Below are 16162 nucleotides of genomic sequence, written 5' to 3' on the forward strand. Positions count from 1 at the left end.
AGTCATCTATCAATTAAATTATGTTTTACTAAGGTAATGTTAATCATATTGAAATTGTGGCTAATAGGTTACAATTGAGTGCAGGGAAAGACATGACCAGAGAGGAAAGAACTGAGCTAGTTAGCACATAAAAAAGCCAAACCTACCCACTGCTAAGGAAAATGGTACCTGGGGATTTCACTTAGAACAAAACCACCATTAAAACAGAGAACGTTTCTGTCCTTGAGCACACCTCTGAAAATCAGGAAATAAGTGGTTTACAGAAAATGATAGAAGACAGCGGTGGGAGAGGGTTGGAAACCCAGTTAGTCAACACAGGCTGTGGTGGGCCACTGTAGTAGTAAATCACTTTAAATAGCCCACAGACAGTGGAGCCTAGGGATACTGTGGGAGGCAATTACATGTAAGCCTTAAAATGAGAAATTTCAACTCCAACTTCTAACAAACACTTTTTGGAATGTCCACACACACACACACACACACACTACTGATAGTCATTTGATGCTAGATACCAACCCAAATCAACACTCAAATACTCCCCACTGCAACTCTAAAAACAACTTAACCAGTCAAACTAAAAAGGTAAATGAATTACATGAAAGAGAATGGACACTCACACCAGGGAGGTCTGTCAGAGCGCTGTCGGGGGGATACGGAGGAGGAGAGGACTCTCTGAGGCATGTAGGAGTCCACCAATGGCTGGTTCTGAGAGTCAAACATGGCCGACAGAGCTGTGAGGAGAGAGGTTGACAGGTCTGTGAGGAGAGCGGTGGACCGAGGGCTGTGATCCAGTAAGCGTTTCATTAACCAGTGATACCTTATATCTGTCAAGTCAAGACATTTCCATGTGGTTTTCCTGTGTGTGTGTGTAACAGTCCATTACCTCTTGTGGTCCTGGAGTGGGCATCTCCACCAGTCTCACACACGGCGGTGATGAACTCATCCACCTGCTTGAGGGACAGCGAGTTGTGCAACGTCTCCAGTGGGTAAATGGAGGGCACCATGGAGCAGCCTTCAAAGCCTGCAGTCAGAGAGGGGAAAGACCCAGGCCCGCAGCCCCACCACCCTTCAGTCAGACTGGGCTAGGAGAGGTGGTTAGAGGGGTCTCTGGAGCAGGCAGGACCACTACTACAGCCAACACCACCTCCCCAGTCCCCAAGGCCAGTCACTCACCCTACTGCAGTCATCACCGGCCGTCCTAGTTCTGGATGTGGAGCGCTTTGTTCCAGCCCTGCACTATCATCAGCTGATCACAAAGAGTTCCATTTGTTTGTTAGTGGTGGGCTGGAACCAAAGCCTGCACACCACTAGAGGTGGAAGGTGAACACTGCCCTAATATTACAGTGTATTTCTGTTATGGTGTATTTCTGCTACGGTTGGTTTCCACACAAACAATACTGGGGGCAGACACAGGACATGTCTGATTCATGTAACTACATACAGGATGAGTCAAAAGTTTGGACACACCTTCTTATTCCAGGGTTTTTATTTTTTACATTGTAGAATAATAGTGAAGACATCAAAACTATGAAATAACACATATGGAATCATGTAGTAACCAAAAAAGTGTTAAACAAATCAAAATGTATTTTATATTTGAGATTCTTCAAAGTAGCCACTCTGTCTTGATGAAAACTTTGCACACTCTTGGCATTCTGCCAACCAGATTCATGAGGTAGTCACCTGGAATGCATTTCAATTAACAGGTCTGCCTTGTTCAAAGTGAATGTGGAATTTCTTTCCTTCTTAACGCGTTTGAGCCAATCAGTTGTGTTGTGACAAGGTAGGAGTGGTATACAGAAGATAGCCCTATTTGGTAAAAGACCAATTCCATATTATGGCAAGAACTGCTCAAATAAGCAAAGAGAAACAACAGTCCATCGTTACCTTAAGACATGAAGGCCAGTCAATGCGGAAAACTTCAAGAACTTTTAAAGTTTCTTCGAGTGCGGTCGCAAAAACCATCAAGCGCTATGATGAAACTGGCTCTCATGAGGACCGCCACAGGAAAGCAAGACCCAGAGTTACCTCTGCTGTAGAGGATAAGTTCATAAGAGTTACCAGGCTCCGAAATTGCAGCCCAAATAAATGCTTCACAGAGTTCAAGTAACAGACATCTCAACATCAACTGTTCAGAAGAGACTGTGTAAATCAGGCCTTCGTGGTCAAATTGCTGCAAAGAAACCACTACTAATGGACACCAATAATAAGAAGAGACTTGCTTGGGCCAAGAAACACAAGCAATAGACATTAGACCAGTGGAAATATGTCCTTTGGTCTGATGAGTCCAAATTTGAGATTTTTGGTTCCAACCGCCGTGTCTTTGTGAGAAGCAGAGTAGGTGAACAGATGATCTCTGCATGTGTGGTTCCCACTGTGAAGCATGGAGGTGGTGGTGTGATGGTGCTTTGCTGGTGATGTTGTCAGTAATTTATTTAGAATTCAAGGCACACTTAACCAGCATGGCTACCACAGCATTCTGCAGCGACACACCATCCCATCTGGTTTGCGCTTAGTGAGACTATAATTTGTTTTTCAACAGGACAATGACCCAAAACACACCTCCGGGCTGTGTAGGAGCTATTTAACCAAGAAAGAGAGTGATGAAGTGCTGCATCAGATGACCTGGCCTCCACAACTACCCGACCTCAAACCAATTGAGATGGTTTGGGATGAGTTGGACCACAGAATAAAGAAAAACCCTTGAATGAGTAGGTGTGTCCAAACTTTTGACTGGTACTGTACAAGACAGATCTCATTCAAAACGACTGTACAAAACAAAAAGCATCCATTACCCCAGGACACTAACAGGAGAATAAAGAAAAAGCACTGTGTTATTCGATCGCACGGCACTATGTGAGTATTAATCATGGCTCAGCTATATAGCTATTTCCTACCCAAGGCTCTGAAGAAGGCGCCCAAAGCCGACATATGTCCCGTGAATAAATACTCAGATTAATGCAGACACAGAGCGCTCCTTTTTATATATTGTCACCTGCTGAAGTGTCCTGGGGTAAGAAATGCTATTTGGGATTTTCCAGTCCCTCAGTCGAGCACTCGATTCCCTTTTTTGTCCAGGCTGGGTTGAAGCGAGTTTGGGTACGCTTTCTGTCTACTGTACAACACATTTTTATCCATTGTAGTGGACACACGACTCAAACCATATCCAGGAAGCAAGACAGACATGCACGCTGTCTTTCACACTACTGCGCCGACCCCAACTGTACGGGTTTGAATATTATCTTCACTGTCTTTTTCGGCCACTATGGTGGATGTGTAACCAGGGCAGTACAGTTCAGCTTGACTCAGTAGAGTGAAACGGGTCTTATTGACAGTCAGTAAAGCACCGGAACACACAGCCCAAGGTGTCTACAAAGCAACAAATCAGTCCAGTCGATAGACCATCCATTCACTGTGCACTGCAATCCGTGTACATTTCACATCAATCGCGAAAAACAGTTTACAACCAAGTTCACTCTATTGGATAGAAAAGCAATAACCAAAGTCTACACCAACCAGACAGGGATGCTGTTACTATGCTAAATTGAACTGCCACACGGTTTGAGTATGTTGTATCAGGAACATCCTAGTGGGCAAAACTGGTTGAACTAATGTCATTATAACCAGAAACTAGTTGATATTATGTAATTATGATGTCATTTCAACCAGAAACCAATGATTTCCCTGGTTTTATAGTAATACCTAGGTAGTTGTTTAATCTCAGACAAGTGATCTAGTCACAGGCTGTGCAGTTTTATACAACACAATGGGTTTCATTTAAGACAAACAGCATCTGACAACATCCATCCACTAGCTAAGCTACATTCCAAACTGCAGCCAGTTCCTGGTTCAAAAGACCTACGTTGGCAACAGTCAGTCAAATGAAGACCATTAGCACTAAAAAGAAGCAAGATCAAATAAGAACTGAACTGCAGGGAGGAAATAAGATTCAGTTAAGATAACTAATGCAAGACACCTGAAAAAGCCACACCAATGACAAGCCGCTCTCCCAAAAGTCGCAGGCAAGCATGCGTCAAACAAACCACCGAAGGCAAAGCGGCGAAAGTCAACTGCGGCGGCAGCAACTAGCAGCACAAGGGTACCAAACCTCAGATCTGCAAGCAGTACAGCAGAGGGTTTAAAGGGCATAGGAGGGCAGGGGGTTGAAGAGGGGCTGGGGGGCTGACCGTAGAAGTACTCTAGGGGGTCTTGGCCAGAGATGAGCCAGTTACGGAAGAGGCGGAGGTGGTAGGAGCACTGGTTGAGGTGGTGGGCCAGCGCCCCGTCCAGAGAGAGAGGGCGGCACAGGCTGGCATCAGTGGAGAAGCGCCTCAACAGCTGGGCCACGTGGTGCTCCTCCAAGGGCTCTGGGGAAGGAGGAACAGGAGAGAGGATAGGACAGATGGAGCAGGGTAGGAGGAGATGGACGGAGGAGGGGAGGCAGAGGATGACCATAAAGGATGAGGGAAGAAGATGAGAAGGATGGAGGAGGAGAGCCAGAGAGGTGGGAGTGGGAGAGATAGGAGGAGAGCAGGGAGGGGTGGATAGATGAGGTGGGAGGCAGAGGAGGATGCGAGAGGAATAGGAGGATAGAAAGTAGATGGGGAAGAGAGGAAAGAAGGACAGTCAGGGGTGGGTAAAATGAGGAGAGGTAGTGGATGAATGACACAGCAGAGGTAAATGGGGGGGAAGGACAAAGAAGAGGTATCATCCATTGTGTGGACAGAGAGGGGGAGACTGGCAGGAGGGGGAGAGGTATCACCCATTGTGCGGACAGAAAGGGGTGACTGGGAGGAGAGGTATCACCCATTGTGTGGACAGAGATGGGGTGACTTGGAGGGACAGTAAATTACTGCTATTTCTAACAGCCAACCTTCTCCCGTCAACCATTCCATTCCTCCATGCTCTGGACCAGCTACCATAAATGGCAAAAACCTTCAAGCAACATTCAGCGGACCCCATCCAACCCAATCATCCCACAGGTTTGCACAAAGACCTCAGCAAAATCTGCTCCATCCAACTGTCCCCAGCATTGACAGAGAGAAACGCCTCAAACTCCAAAAGACAGAATAGCGTATCACATGGCTCCACTGCAATCTCATCTTGGTTACGGAAAAAGCTCTGGGATACAATCTATAGGTTTAGAAGACAGAAAAACAAATCCAATGAAAATCCACAGAGGAAATGTCAATATTGCGTTTGTATTTCATTTTTTAACAGCATTGACTAGTTTCAAGTTGAGAGACCACATAGGAGCATTTGTGATAGAACTGAAGATGTTCAAAACGCTGAGACAATCTGGTGTCCAATAAAAATACACTACACGAAAGCGGTCCAGCGTGCATAGCGTTTTTGCCGTGCCACAATAATTTTGTACAATCAATCCTGTTTGACAGGTTGCATAAAGCTGCAGTTGTATGTAAACCTTAGCCTCATTCATTACTGTACCTGACACAGGCCACCACAGAGGGGGAACAACAGCCACAGCAGACGTGTCATCCTGTGTCCCTATCAAAGTCAACATATACACACAGCTGTGGATTAACATGCTTCAAGTTGCTTAAAATGAAATGACTGTCATTAAAAAATTTAATAAATCCCATAAAAGCAATTAGGTGCTGTGTTCATGTACTGGAATTACATTTTAGGGCCCTCATTTAAAAACATTTGGTACGCACAAAATACACCCCGAAATATGCGTGAGCCAGTTTTCCTTACCTCCCCTCAAACTTTAGGCCATGCATACACACATTTTCTAGTGGTTGAAGTATTGTACAGCAAGCAGACAAGTATTTTGTGCAAATACAGAATATGATGACGCTCTTATCCAAAAAACTACTAAAAAAACTGGAAAATATAACAAGAGGCAGCCCTTTTCCATTGGTGAGAAGAGCAAAAATCTTTGTTTTATTTTTGGATTCCAAAACAAAAATCCGACATAGGAATGTATTTCTTATTTATTTTTTCATAACCATTGCAGAATATATTCCTCACCTTTTCTGGCCGTGATAGGTTCATATTCCCGAAGTAGCCATACAACAAATGACCACGGCCATTTCTCATTTAACTGGACTGAATATCCTAGTAGGCCTAAACAGACATGCTATGTACAGTATTTCAACTTTTGCTTTATGAGATCCCATAGGCAGCGCAGCATATAATACACAGTCCAACTGTCCAACTGTGGTCTTCTCCAGAACATGCTATTTTCCAGAAGTGGCTCTGCCCTCCAGCAGCATTGGCTCCAACGGTGGCAGTTACCCAAGGACACCTGTCCCTAACCAACATCCCTACAGTCAGAATACTGGACCTCACAGGCAGTGGCCAAGTACACCTGTCCCTGTCCCTAACCAACATCCCTACAGTCAGAAGTACACTTGACCCTAACCAACATCCCTAGTCAGAATACAGGACCCCACAGGCAGTGGCCAAGTACACCTGTCCCTGTCCCTAACCACCGTCCCTACAGTCAGAAGTACCCTTGTCCCTGTCCCTAACCAACGTCCCTACAGTCAGAATACTGGACCCCAGAGTGTGAAGTGTGGTCAGAGCAGGTACCGTTTTCATGTGTCAAACTAATTATCATTTTCTCCAGGTATTTAGTGATTGGACATGGAGTTCTTCCTGACTGCAACAAAGGCAAGACTGTAAATAAAAGCCTTCATTCCAGGTGTGCTATATTAGGGTTGGAGTGAAAACCTACAGCAGGGTTGGAGAGCCCTGCTGTATACACTACATAGACCCTCTGAAATATACAGTTGATACACAGTGGTCTGTTTTATGTTGTAGTTGCCTGTGTGGCTTAGTTGGTAGAGCATGGTGCTTGGAGTGTGAGTTTGATTCTTCCTGGGGGCACTTGCACAAAAATGTATGCACACTTTGGATAAAGGAGCTTCCAATATTTCTCTCGAAAACCAGTTCTTCCTTGACAGTGTTGCAAAGAAAATGTCTAAACCCCTCCAATATAATGATAATGTTTTAACTTTCACTACATAGCTTGTAGGCCCCAACCAGGAGTAAAATATTTTCATAAAACGGAAGAGTATTTGAATTCTTGTTTTCTGTTTAAAAACATTTGACTCCTGTTTGGTGCCCATTACCCGGTGAATATAACCGGTGTCTCAAGGAAAGTGTTCAAAAGCCCAATGTACTGAAAAGGTTCCTGGAAAACAATGAGCTAGGTATTTCACAAGCACAATCAAACACATTGGTCATATGCAGATTCATCCATATCATGACAACCATACGTGGTACAACATTTATTTTTATTTTTTAAAACACGTTAACCCTTTCCCCGTTTAGCAGTAACCGCCAATCGTTCTGTCCCAGTCAATCTAGACTGCAAAACTGTTTATTCAGTTATCCAGTCACCTATTCAAAAGTGTAGGGTATAAGTTGTAGCTTAGGTTGCCAATGCAGAATATTAAATGAGAATAGAGGGGACTGAAGTCACAAGAAACAGGGGAAGGGTTAGGAGTTGGTGAGGGTTTTTGGTTGGTGTTTTCAAGAGATGGTTTCAATACACATCTTCAACATAAATAATAGATGTGTATGTACACACACACACACACAATCTATCCACTGACAAACATTGAATCATTAGGTGAGGGTGAAAATTCTGTAACAAAGAGTATGTGGGGTAGTGATAAAGTGAATGGGTAGACATAAGAAAAACTGAAAACCCCAGAGGGTTGGGAAACATGGTAGTAACGGCCACGAACCGAAATTTACAAATAAAGAGAGATTTCCAAAGACATGCAAGACAAACGGAGGTGGAGAAGTGGAAATATACCGGAAAGAAGCAGACGTACCATTAGTCGGATGCTTTGCAAACGACACAGAAAATCTCTTTACTGCCGGCATAGACAACAACTCTGAGGAAATAGAGAAAGGTCACTAGTGTTACCATCGGTCACAGAGCACCTGCAAAGGGTTTGTGTGTGTGTACACTGGATGTCTTGGTGGGAGGGGTGGTAACTCTTCTTGAAATAGTTTTTCTGCCGTTAGGTACAGTGCTACAGGTGGGAGGCATTTAGGGGCCATAGCAGAAAAGTACACACGTTACTCCATGTGAAGCGTTTGTGGTTCTAAGAGGAGTTAAGATAAAAAGGGACATAAGAGGGACAGACAGGCAGGATCTTTTGTAGGAACACGCTAGATGGTCTATAATTGACGAGGTACAAGGTGTGTTAGAAGTGCGGACACTTTCAAGATCAAATTACAGGCACATTGGATGAAAATCTCTCATGGTGACAGGACGAAATGAGACGGCTGGAAATGTAGGAGATGGAAGACGAAAAAGGAAAACAAAAACCCATTTCCCATCTTGACAACTTCTCAACGATGAGGGACATTTAGCGGAACGTATGATGTAGGCCTATACACGCCCCCAACTCCAAACACTCCCTTCAGAGGTGTTGCATCCCAAATACAGGAGGAGAGAGATATGGTGCGTTTGATTTAGCTTGCCCATTCCATTGTGAATTAGGTTATCAGCCCTTCAGGTGTGCCACGGTGCTGGGCAAACTATATCAAAAGCTTGGAGTATTGTTCGAAGTAACAAAGCATCAAGACTGACAGCAGCAAAGTACTGCTCAACACCATCATTTTTCTGGAAGGCCAGCTTCACAGACACATGCACGTACACACAAGCACTAATCATGTCAATATAGGTTCTTCAAAAGGGACTATGTATGAGAACACCAAAGATCAGTGATCTCCGATTCAGATGTTTTTCATGATCAGTAACAAGAGTAAGGACGCGAATGATAGACTTAATGGAACAGCAGACATGATGAGCGTGACTCGACACTGAGTGAGACGCAACAAGACAACCGAGAAGATGGCAGCCCAATAGAAAAACAGCTATGACAACATCACAGTGACACCATGTGGACAGCCAACTACAGACAGCTTTGTCGTCCAATGTCTGCTGGTCTAGAGAACACAAAAGACAATGAACAACTCAAAAGCTTGACTGCTACGTAAAGTTGGTATGTACAGGTAAACACAAAATGGCATCTCTTGACCGTCAATGACAGCAATTAATGATGAGGGCATTCTCTCCATAAAAAAACAAAACTGTCATTTAGGCTCAAACAGATCCAAATACAGAATGGCCTAATCACTCATATGTGTGCATCGTGATATCAGCGCAAATATGTGCATATATGCAAATATGTGCGTATTATAAGAGCAAACATGGCCACGTAAGAGTATGGACAATGGCATACTGTGCTCATCATTGAATGGGAGCTAGAGCTCCAGAGCCATCTGCTGACCGAGTCTCATAAATAGATTCAACTCTGATCAGGAAACCATGAGAACATTCTAGAAATCATTTTAAAATATACATATATATAAATAAATCGTACAAGTCCATTTAGAATGTCTTAAAAGTCAACATTATAAATAGGCCTACAGATGATTTTTTTCGCCATTCAACTGAAGATAATTTATACAGCTTTGACATTTAGCCTAGTTTCTACTGGACACTTGATATGGAAGCAGTACAGATATTTCACAAGAAAAGTCTATACAGATATTTCCTAATTATACTGCAGCACTATGTGCCAGCAGGTTGGTATTGAAGGAGGCAGGATACCTACAGTAGTGAGTTAGATAAGTGTTCTATGTTAGCCTTATTGCGTGTAAATAGTTGTAAGACCATGTTAAACAGATATGAATACCAAAACATGAACCATGCAACAAATATGAGCTCACAACAGTGGTGTAACATCTGATTTAGGTCAGGGTTTCTAAGGGAATATGTTCAGCTGTGGCTACTACCTTGTGGACCCAATTGATCTTTTCAGGCTTTGTGCTTTGTCAGTCTTTAAGGAAGAAATGCCATCGTCAACTGACAAACTTATGTTCCATATTCCAAAAATGTCAAAGCTCCTTAACCTGGGTGCCACACTGTTTCTACGTGTATCTACGCAAGCTACATCGTGGTCTTGGCAAGACAACAACAACTTGGCTACTGGCTAGAAATGACAATTTTCACACTATCGTGCCGACCCGAAATGTGCTGGCTTGGATCATTTATTTTCATATTTCTCCTTTACAGCATGGTTCCAGCAACTACGGTGGATGTGACCAGGCCAGCTCAGCTTGGTTTGGCTCAGTACGGTTCAGCTCAGTAATGTGAAAAGCACCAAGGTGCATTACAAGTATGAAGGGAAACCTGCCCTGCTTGGTGTGTGACTATGCAAAGTGAGGGATGGTATGGAGGTCTGGTGGCCAGCAGTCTAATGCAGGGTTAGACAACCATGGTCCTAGATAGCCACAGGGTGTGCAGGACCAGGGTTGCCCACCCCAGGTCTAACAATACCCATCCACTGTGTGTCTCTCTAGCTAGAGGAATTAGAAACAGGATCTTGGCCACATACCGTCTTTATAGGACAGGCTGCCTGAGGAGAACTTTTTCCGGTGTGTGTGCGCGTAGTCCTGCAGGTTGGGGGCGCTAGAGGAGCCTCCCAGGACAGTGGTGCTGAAGAGTCCCGCACACTGAGATCCTGTGGGAGGGGTGGGGGAATTAGTCACCACAACACAACATGCAGTTATTCAAACAATGCTTTGACTCAGTTAGCATGAGGGGAGAGAGGTACTTAGCAGACCTGGGTTGAAATACTGTTTGAAATCCTATCAAATACTGTATCTGGGCTTGTTGAGCTTGTCTGGCGCAAAGGAACCAACAGAACAGTTTTAAAGTGGAAACCGTGGGCGGCAGGTAGCCTAGTGGTTAGAGTGTTGGGCGTTGGGCGAGCTAACAAGGTAAAGATCTGTCATTCTACCCCCAAACAAGGCACAAGGCACTGTTCCTAGGCCATCATTGTAAATTAGAATTTGTTCTTAACTGACTTGCCTAGTTAAATAAAGATTAAATAAAAAATGAATAAATAAAACCCTGTACATCTGGCACTCACTCTAGGCAGACTAGAGCTAACACCACAAGTATTTGCAAGATTTCAAATAGTGTTTGAACCCAGGTGTAGTAGTCACATGACTCCCCACACCAAGGTCATTCAACATCCCGACTCCTAACCTATGCAAGGCCAAGGGATCTACTGTAAATATACTTATTATGAGCCACTAGGCTTATTTAATACCCTTTTCACATTAGCGCTCCGGCCAGACCTTACTGGCTCTGATAATATGTGGTTCAGCTGGTAAGAAAGTGACGCTAGCAATGTCAAGGTCGTAGGTTCAATTCCTAAAGGTATCACACACACGCATAAGAAATGGAGGCACTCACTGTACTGTAAGTCACCTTGGATAAAATAATCTGCTAAATGGAATATTATCATTATATTTAGATCGTCATTTTCTTTTCACATGATCCTTTCCAGCACAGTTCCAGCAACTATGGTGGGTGCGTAACCAGGCCAGCTTGGCTCAGATGAGTGGTGTGAAAAGGTTTAAGTCGGTACATGTCACTTCATAGTTAAACAGATGCGGTCAAATATATTGGCAGCTTTGCACGCTTCACTATTTCTTCTAAAATAAGTTGACATTTTACATTTTTTGTGCACACATGTATTTGTTTGGTTTACAACTGCACATAATTTGATTTACTTTGAAGTGAAAAATCTAATTGTCTTCTTTTGTAAAAAATAATTATAATTATGGCCTGGACTAAATTACACAAAATTCTAATTAATTTGGTTGGAGGCAAGTGATTCTTGTTTATGTGTAATTTATTTGTGTAATCTACCTGGTAAAAATAGCCATTCAATCAGTTTTAAAAATCTTTCTCCATTGACCTCCATTTAAAAAGCAGGAAAACACCATTTTGCATTGAAAATGGAACCCTATTCCTTCCTAATATGGTGTTAATGACCATGGCCCAGCTGATTCAATGTTATAAAGCTAATATTAGCATTCAAACCAGTAAGTTCAAAGTAAGTTTCTCAACTGTTAGAAAAATCCTAAATTAGAGTAGATGCACTTGGAAAATCAAAAGAATTGTCATTAGGATGGTTAATCATAAAAACATACATTTTTACCAAAACTCTGATAAAAAAAAAAGAAAAGAAAATCAGTGACAAGATAACTACACATCCCTACAATCTTAAAACCGAAAACCTGGCTACCACTTGAATAGGCCTCTAGCATGGTCCGTATGTGCCTAGTAGCTAGGCCTCTAGCATGGTCCGTATGTGCCTACAGTAGCTAGGCCTCTAGCGTGGTCCGTATGTGCCTACAGTAGCTAGGCCTCTAGCGTGGTCCGTATGTGCCTACAGTAGCTAGGCCTCTAGCGTGGTCCGTATGTGCCTACAGTAGCTAGGCCTCTAGCGTGGTCCGTATGTGCCTACAGTAGCTAGGCCTCTAGCATGGTCCGTATGTGCCTACAGTAGCTAGGCCTCTAGCATGGTCCGTATGTGCCTACAGTAGCTAGGCCTCTAGCATGGTCCGTATGTGCCTACAGTAGCTAGGCCTCTAGCATGGTCCGTATGTGCCTACAGTAGCTAGGCCTCTAGCATGGTCCGTATGTGCCTACAGTAGCTAGGCCTCTAGCATGGTCCGTATGTGCCTAGCTAGGCCTCTAGCATGGTCCGTATGTGCCTAGCTAGGCCTCTAGCATGGTCCGTATGTGCCTACAGTAGCTAGGCCTCTAGCATGGTCCGTATGTGCCTACAGTAGCTAGGCCTCTAGCATGGTCCGTATGTGCCTAGCTAGGCCTCTAGCATGGTCCGCATGTGCCTAGCTAGGCCTCTAGCATGGTCCGCATGTGCCTAGCTAGGCCTCTAGCATGGTCCGCATGTGCCTAGCTAGGCCTCTAGCATGGTCCGCATGTGCCTAGCTAGGCCTGTAGTATTGTCCATAGTACATTTGACATTTTAGTAATTTAGCAGACGCTCTTATCCAGAGCAGTAGTGAGTGCATACATTTTCATACCGGTCCCCCGTGGGAATCAAACCCACAACACTAGCGTTGCAAGTGCCATGCTCTACCAACTAAGATACACAGGACTAGTACCTAGCTAGGCCTCTAGCATGGTCCATAGATACTGTACTAACTCCAGGTTGATTTCTATCAGAAATAGACAGTGAGAGCACCATGCCACCCCTCCCTCTACCATCATAGGCTTTAATGAGAGTTGGGGTGATATAGGTAAACACAGTTGCCATAGCTACAGTGTAAGGGAAGGGAATGATTGGGTAAAGTTGCCCTTATGTGTTGCTCTGAGGTTCATTTTGCATTCCCCCCACTAATGGTTAAGGCTAGGATTGGGGGAGGGGAAACTGATCCTAGATCTGAGTGTGTTAGGGAGCAGGGAGGAAGGAGACACCCACCTAGACCACTCTGCTTCATCTCAGGGGACTGGCGAGAGCAGGAGGGGAAGAGACGGTAGCTGCCTGCTTTGAATGAAGACGTCTCCGACAGGACCTGGGGTGACACACACACATTATATGGTAAGGAGCAAATTCAGAGCGTCTGACACCATACACAGATCTCCATCACTGGCTGCCAGACTGAAGGACCACATGTTACCTCTGCCAGACAGACAAGTAACTCAGAGCAACAATACAGCAGGAAAGCCCTGGCTTATGGCTGCATCCTAACTCATGGAACACAAACGTCTTATAGTATATCTCTATAGTCAAAAGATGCTTGCAATCCTTGTCTCATCTTTCACGGCTGCTGCTACTACTACTCCTCCTCCTACCTCCTGGCTTTATTGACAATAGAAGGTTGTGTGTGTGAGAGAGATTTTACCTCCATAGACCCAGTCTTGCGGTTGCGAATCAGAGGGGATCTCCGGTGGATGCCCATTGGCTCATTGAGTGGTAGGGCCCGGTCGGGCTCATCACGTGATAGATCCTCCAAGCTGCCAGGGTCTGTCTGTTTCTCATCATTCTGAACCAGAAAGAAGGATGACACAGACATGGGGCGCGTGCACACAACACATTTAAAAAACACAATATAACATACCCACACACTTCACAGGGCATTGATGTACCACTATAGGCACTTTCACATTTCCCTGTATGATCCGGAAGCTGGATCGTTTGGTACCCTGATCCACGCTATAAAGCATGCGTGAAACTCAAACAAACCTTGGCTGAATGAATCCTGGACCTGCCAGAGTGGTGGGTTCAAGATCCAGGACCAGAGTTATCAGGCTTTGTGACACGGCAGCCCAAGTAGCGATAAACTTTTGCCCGTTGTAAACAAGCTAGCTTGCTAAGTCATGTAGAATGTGCATCTTGCAAATTGCACTGTGAAACGGTTATTTTCAGTTCTTGTTAAACCATAATATATTTTGTAGAATTCTCAGAAATGCCTCATAAAACCAAACCAGGGTAGTGAATTTCATATGTGAAAACATCCTATTAGATTAACATTAGGACCAGACATTAAACACTGTTACCTCTGCGGAAGCGGGACGGAAGCCGAAGCCCATTGGTGCTTTCTCCTCCTCCTCGCAACCTTTGACCCCAGGGCTGAAGTGAAGCTCCACATGGAAACGCTCCTCTGACGACGGGTCCTGAGGGACAGCACAGAGAGGGCTTAGTGAAAGAAAGGGAAACAGACACACACCTACTACAGAAACACACACACCACTACCTTGTTGTTGTCCTCATACAGCATGATAACTATCTGGGTCATGTAGTTGAGTTCAGAAACGGCACCAAGGTAGTCCATCGCCCGCTTCCACTGCTGGTCCTTCTCCTCCTGTCACACACACACCAATTATTGGATCGAATGTAGTTCTGTTGCTGTTGTTCAGGGAAATGTAGTTCTAGGTAACCGTAGTTCCTCTGTGGTAGTTATGTGCTTACGTCAAGCAGGCCTCCGTAGCGGAAGGTGCTGAGTAAAGAGTGGACGTGACTCTCGCTGGTGAAGTACAGACGTGTCCGCACGTGGCGACCTGGTGACATCACTCCTCGAGAGTACCTGAGTCGCCAGAGAAACAGAACATCAATGTTTTATTTAAGTTGCCGTCAAACATGGACCCTGTGAACAAAGACATATGTGGGACATAATTGACTGAGCTACAACTTCATGTTGCAGTTGCCCTTGCACGCAGATCTAGGATCAGCTCACCCTTTCCAAATCTTAACCATTCGGAGAGAGGAAACGCAACTGACCTTAAATCAGCGTCTAGGTGCAACTTGACTATTGCTGCCCTGTGAGTCAAGACTCACAGTGGATGGAGTTTGTTGACTGACTCATCCTCGTGGGTCCTCTGGAGGTCCAGCTGGATCTTCTTGACCAGAGGTAGGCAGTAGGCGTACGCTATGTCCAGCTTCTCCACTTTGTTAATGCCATATTCCTGAGGACAATACACAAGTCGTGAGAATTACTCCCTGCCTACGACACACAGCGGTCAGAGCGTTGCTATATACAAAGTCTGGGAGCATATAAACAGTGACTGGTGTCCATCAACAGTAGGTATGAGGATGTCAGCCAGAGCCTCTGGCAGCCTGTGGAGTTCCAGAGTATCCATCTACCGCTTACAACTGACCCACCCAACCCTCCTTCCTCATCTGTGGTATGATAATATCAGCGAGGGCATGTGACAATCTGAACAGCTCCAGAGTATCCATCCATCTCTCCAAACATCCATCCACCCACCCATCTCTCCACTCCATCCACCGCTCTCTCCACTCCATCCATCCACCGCTCTCTCCACTCCATCCATCCATCCACCGCTCTCTCCACTCCATCCATCCATCCACCGCTCTCTCCACTCCATCCATCCATCCACCGCTCTCCACTCCATCCATCCACCGCTCTCTCCACTCCATCCATCCATCCACCGCTCTCTCCACTCCATCCATCCATCCATCCACCGCTCTCCACTTACCATTCCATCCATCCACCGCTCTCCACTTACCATTCCATCCATCCACCCATCTCTCCACCCCTCCTTTCCTCTCTCCCTCACCTGTGGTATGATGATGTCGGCGAGGGCTCGGGACAGCCTGAACAGCTCCAGTGTGTCCTCCAGGCCCAGCGTGTCGTTATGCTGCACGTCGTACTTCACGCAGTCGTAGATATCCGGGATCTTGCTGATGTCGTAGCGGCCGCTCTTCATCCGGAAGTCCCGCTCCAGCTTGGACCAGCGTTGCAGCATCAGCTCCAGAGTCTCACTGTGGTACAGCTGCAGGTCTGAGGGTTAGGAGGAGAGGAAGAAAAGGAGATGGAGGAG

General features: G+C 45.1%; 1 protein-coding gene across 4 annotated transcripts in view; it reads right to left on the minus strand.

Annotated features, from left to right (window-relative positions):
* Positions 1–16162, minus strand: part of ppip5k1a (diphosphoinositol pentakisphosphate kinase 1a) — a 47587-nt gene that overhangs the window by 3617 nt on the left and 27808 nt on the right. Inside the window, exons 19-31 of one of the 4 annotated variants that reach the window (XM_071400958.1) lie at positions 15899–16122; positions 15156–15283; positions 14790–14904; positions 14575–14682; positions 14378–14494; positions 13723–13863; positions 13299–13392; positions 10392–10517; positions 7812–7874; positions 5449–5508; positions 4188–4367; positions 884–1021; positions 618–731 (exon numbers count right to left, since the gene is read on the minus strand). In XM_071400958.1, coding sequence (XP_071257059.1) covers positions 618–731; positions 884–1021; positions 4188–4367; positions 5449–5508; positions 7812–7874; positions 10392–10517; positions 13299–13392; positions 13723–13863; positions 14378–14494; positions 14575–14682; positions 14790–14904; positions 15156–15283; positions 15899–16122 — 1608 coding nt within the window. The remainder of the gene's footprint in view (positions 1–617; positions 732–883; positions 1022–4187; positions 4368–5448; positions 5509–7811; positions 7875–10391; positions 10518–13298; positions 13393–13722; positions 13864–14377; positions 14495–14574; positions 14683–14789; positions 14905–15155; positions 15284–15898; positions 16123–16162) is intronic. The other 3 variants (XM_071400959.1, XM_071400960.1, XM_071400961.1) reach the window with 3 other exon arrangements.

Source organism: Salvelinus alpinus, chromosome 5 (assembly GCF_045679555.1).
Source record: "Salvelinus alpinus chromosome 5, SLU_Salpinus.1, whole genome shotgun sequence".
NCBI lineage: Eukaryota > Metazoa > Chordata > Actinopteri > Salmoniformes > Salmonidae > Salvelinus > Salvelinus alpinus.